This window comes from Sceloporus undulatus, unplaced genomic scaffold (genome assembly GCF_019175285.1).
Source record: "Sceloporus undulatus isolate JIND9_A2432 ecotype Alabama unplaced genomic scaffold, SceUnd_v1.1 scaffold_3468, whole genome shotgun sequence".
NCBI classification, from domain to species: Eukaryota; Metazoa; Chordata; class Lepidosauria; order Squamata; family Phrynosomatidae; genus Sceloporus; species Sceloporus undulatus.
In genome coordinates, this window is record NW_024806388.1 from 1 (window position 1) to 4,047 (window position 4,047).

General features: G+C 41.9%; 1 protein-coding gene across 1 annotated transcript; it reads right to left on the reverse strand.

Moving 5' to 3' along the window:
• Positions 1-386: 386 nt before the first annotated feature.
• Positions 387-3,526, reverse strand: LOC121918049 (protein FRG1-like). The gene is made up of 4 exons (XM_042444160.1): positions 3,377-3,526; positions 2,386-2,453; positions 1,395-1,517; positions 387-597 (listed from the first exon to the last, which is right to left on the reverse strand). Exons 1-4 carry the CDS (start codon positions 3,436-3,438, stop codon positions 539-541), a joined length of 312 nt encoding a protein of 103 aa, XP_042300094.1. The 5' UTR covers positions 3,439-3,526; the 3' UTR covers positions 387-538.
• Positions 3,527-4,047: the final 521 nt, after the last annotated feature.

Sequence of the window (4,047 nt, forward strand, 5' to 3'; positions counted from 1 at the left end):
CCTAAAGGCACCAGATTCTGTCTGATCTTGGAAGCGAAGCAGGGTCAGGGTCAGTGCTTGGATGGGAGACTGCCAATGAATATCAGGTGGTGTAGTCTGTATGGTCAGACTTCCGTATCCATGGATTTCCTCATTCACAGATTCAACCATCCACAGTTTGGAAATATTAAAAAATATATAAAAATATGAAAAACGCAAACCTTGTTTTTGTAATTTTGGACAAGGGGCATTGTATTTAATGGGATTTGAGCATCCACTGGTCTTGGTATCCATGGGGAGTCCTGGAACCAACACTCAGTGGATCCCAAGGGCCCAGTGTATTTCAAAGGGAAATGTCAAAACCACCTGAGTATTTATTGCTTGGGAAAAAATCCTATGAAATTTCTGGGGTTGCCATAAGTTGACAGGCACACACATGCATAATATTGTTTCTAAGCTAGGAGATCTGGGAAGAGATAACCCATCTCAGACATTATTTTATATCAAAATCTATGAAAGCACAATTAACTCAAAAGTAATTTAAAGCCAAGGAAAGCAATTACCTTGTATCTGACAGCTTGACAGCAGTAAATTGTTCAGGTGGGCTAGGGCCTTCATCTGAAGACATTAAAAACACATTAGGTGATAGTTTGCTTAAAACTGGAGAATTGTGTTAACAATTACTGCTACACATCATTCAAAGAATGCACTGAAGACACCTGAAACCTTAATAGCTTTTCTCAGTGTCCAATTTGTCATTTTCACCACATACTCCTGTCTATTTTTCATATGAAATAAATAATAAATGATTTTCACAGCGGTTAGTGAAGTGAGCTTTATGCAACACCAGAAGAATATGAAATTTTCACCTTGGTCTTACAGCATAAGAGGCATATGTGTACAGTACAGAAACATCATCATGAAATTGACTGACAAATAATACAGTTAGCATTACTGACTCAGTGACTGAACCATAAGCATTCTTCAAGAGAAAGGATTTGGTTGTATCCTTGAGTCTGCATATATTTTTATCATGTTAACTTGGCCCTTCGCTCCAACCAGAATGACAGATTGTAGACTCCTTACTGGGAGATAGCCATATGTTAAAATCAGAACGTGGGAAATTTATTTTCATGGGTTACAACTTTTAGCATCCTCAGAGGATTTGGGGAATTGTCATTCTAACAAGCAATTTCCCCAAATTATAATTAAAAGTACAGTATATGCATCGGCAAGACATCTTTTGAATTTCTTTGTAAGTCTAGGGCTTCTTCAATGATGTCCGGATGAAGATTAGAGGTTACTTCAAGTTTAATAGGATACAGTTGGTGATCTTAGAATGGTCTAAGGTAAGTAGTAAAGCTTATCTGGGACAAAGAGAGAGAACATTTATACCCACATTAATTGATACCAACCTTTATGAGGAGCCCCAAGAGTAAACAGGCCATTGTCAAGAGCACTGATGTATGTTCCAAGACCCATTTCTATGGCTACAGTTCCTGTGATTTCACCAAAGTTTGTTACCTTCCACCAGCCTTCTAATGTAAGAGAGGGATTAAGAAGAAAACATTGGTTGTCTGCATAATGCATAAGAACAGTTATTTAATCAACATGGTTACAACTTATCAGTGAGAATAAATCTATTAAATTACTGAACAGATCACTGCTTATCTTTCATTTTGGAAAGGGCCTCTAGAAAAATTTTGGAAATACTTGAATGAATATATATATATATATATATAAGATACTGTTAGGCACCAAGGACTGCACAGAAAACTCAATGAATGTTGAGCTGAATATCAATACTATATCTGTTGTTTCCATCGCACTACGCAACATCCATCAATAAGAAGCATTAGTATGGTAGGTATGTGTGTGTGTGTGTGTATATATATATATATATATAATATTTTATTCTATTATATGTGTGTGTATAATATATATATATACATTCTTTGTTATATATATAGATTTCTCCTGATACTATCAGAACAAAGTGACATAATATATCATGTCTGTGAACAGAAACAGGGAAACTGCCATAAAAAACATAAGGCTGGGATATTTGTCGAAGGTCCAAAACACACTGCGGAAATAATCCAGGCTGCTTTAACTGTCCTGGCTCAGTGCTAGGGAATCCTGGGAACTGTAGTTTGTTGTGGGGCCAGAGCTCTCTGACAGAGAAAGCTAAATGTCTCACAAAACTACAGTTCCCAGAATCCGCTAGCATTGATCCAGGGCAGTTAAAGCAGTCTCAAACTGGATTATTTCTGCAGTGTGTTTCTGGACCAATATTATCTTTTCTGTTTCATTTAAAAGCTAACGTATGGATCCATATGACCTCCCCTACACCCCCATTGCAAACATTAGCCATGCTCTTCATTCCTCTCTTGTGGAAAGGCTTACCAACAATGTCAAGCTGATCCTCAACATTATCTTCTCTTTTCCTTTTCTTATCTTTGCTTTTTTTCTTGCTGTAAAACAAAGCAAAAGGACAAATCAGCCGCATGCTTTGCTTGCAATGTACATTTCCTGACAACCCAAACCTTTTCTTACATCACAGCACTATTCTGAAATATCAAAGTGAAAAGGTTACTTCTATAGTAGCATATGAAGCACTGTTGGTGCTAAGGGTGCCTCTTATGGGCAACACCACCAAGGGACATTTCCGTTTTACTGTAATTGTTTGCTGACTATGTAAAGCATGGGGCTGTTCTCACACAGCCTCCATCATAGTGAAAGGGAGCCTCTGAGTCTGTTGATTTACATTGTTAAACGTTTCGTCCTGCTTCTTTAGCCAAAGCAGCTTAGTTCATTTTACAGACATGGGCAACAAGGCAGTCCCTGTTTTGAGTCCACAGACTTCAGGGCCTGGCACACAAAGGAAAAGGAAACAACAAGGAGGAGGAGGAGGAAGAAGCAAGCATGGAAGACAAGGCAACATTTCTTGAAACTGCCATTCTAACTGGGAATAGCAGAGAGGAAAAGCGTCCAGAAAGAGTGACTGTCAGCACTGTTCTCAGGAGGAGCTTCCCTCCAGGGAGAGGAATGGAGCCTCCTCCTCCTCCTCCCTCTCTCCTCGGAGGCCCTCTGTCTCTGGGGATGCCTGGACGGAGAGAGAGGCCCTGCGTGGCAGGACGAAGGGGCCCTTCTGCTCTCTCCCAGCTCTCCACTTTCACTGCCATGGCCCAGGGCTCTTACAGCCAAACCCTCTGGTGCCCATCCCAGGAAGAGGCCAGAGGCCACAGATGCTCTCCTAGAACATGAACCACAGGGCAAGTTAAAGCGGCGTCCAACTGGATTATTCCTACAGTGTAGATGCACCCAAAAGGAGTCCTTAATGGGAATGGATCCCTCCCAGCCTTGAGAAGAGGTGCTGGGTTCGAAACACACGAACCTTTTCGATTTCGTCCCCTTAAGAACCAGCTTCGTTTTCTTGACACAGGAATACTCCGCCATCTTTGCCTGTGGACTACGGAAGCTGCAGAGAGACAAAACACTCCCATTAGTCCTCCGGCGCTTCTACGGTGGCTGCCGAGGGACAGCTTGCTCCTTTTGTCAAACGTTCAGAGTTTGGCCAAAGGCGGGACTAAGGGAGGCGAGGCTTAAAGCGGGGTCAGGGGACGGACTGCATTTCCCATGAACCCTAGCTAGCATGGCCAAGGGCGAGGGATGCTGGGAGTTGAAGTCTTAACTCATTAAGAGAGCCAGGCGTTTCTTCTTCCTTTTCAACAGACAGACTCCCCCCCTTTGTTGTTGTTGTTGTTGAAGGAAGCCATTGGCTGCTCCTGGCTTGCCCTCTGCTTTAGAGAGAGAGAAAGGCTGTTTGATACCACTTGAACTGCCATGGCTCCCATGAAGTCCTACAGACTCCTGGGATTTGTAGTTTGGTGAGACAGCAGAGCTCTCTGACAGAACGGGCTGGAATACCTCAGCAAACTGCAAATCCCAGGCTTCTCTAAGATGGAACATGTCTCACAAAAAAATACAAATCTCATAATTCTCTAGCATGGAGCCATGGAAGTTAAAGTGGTGTCACACTGGATTATTTATGCAGTGTAGATGCAG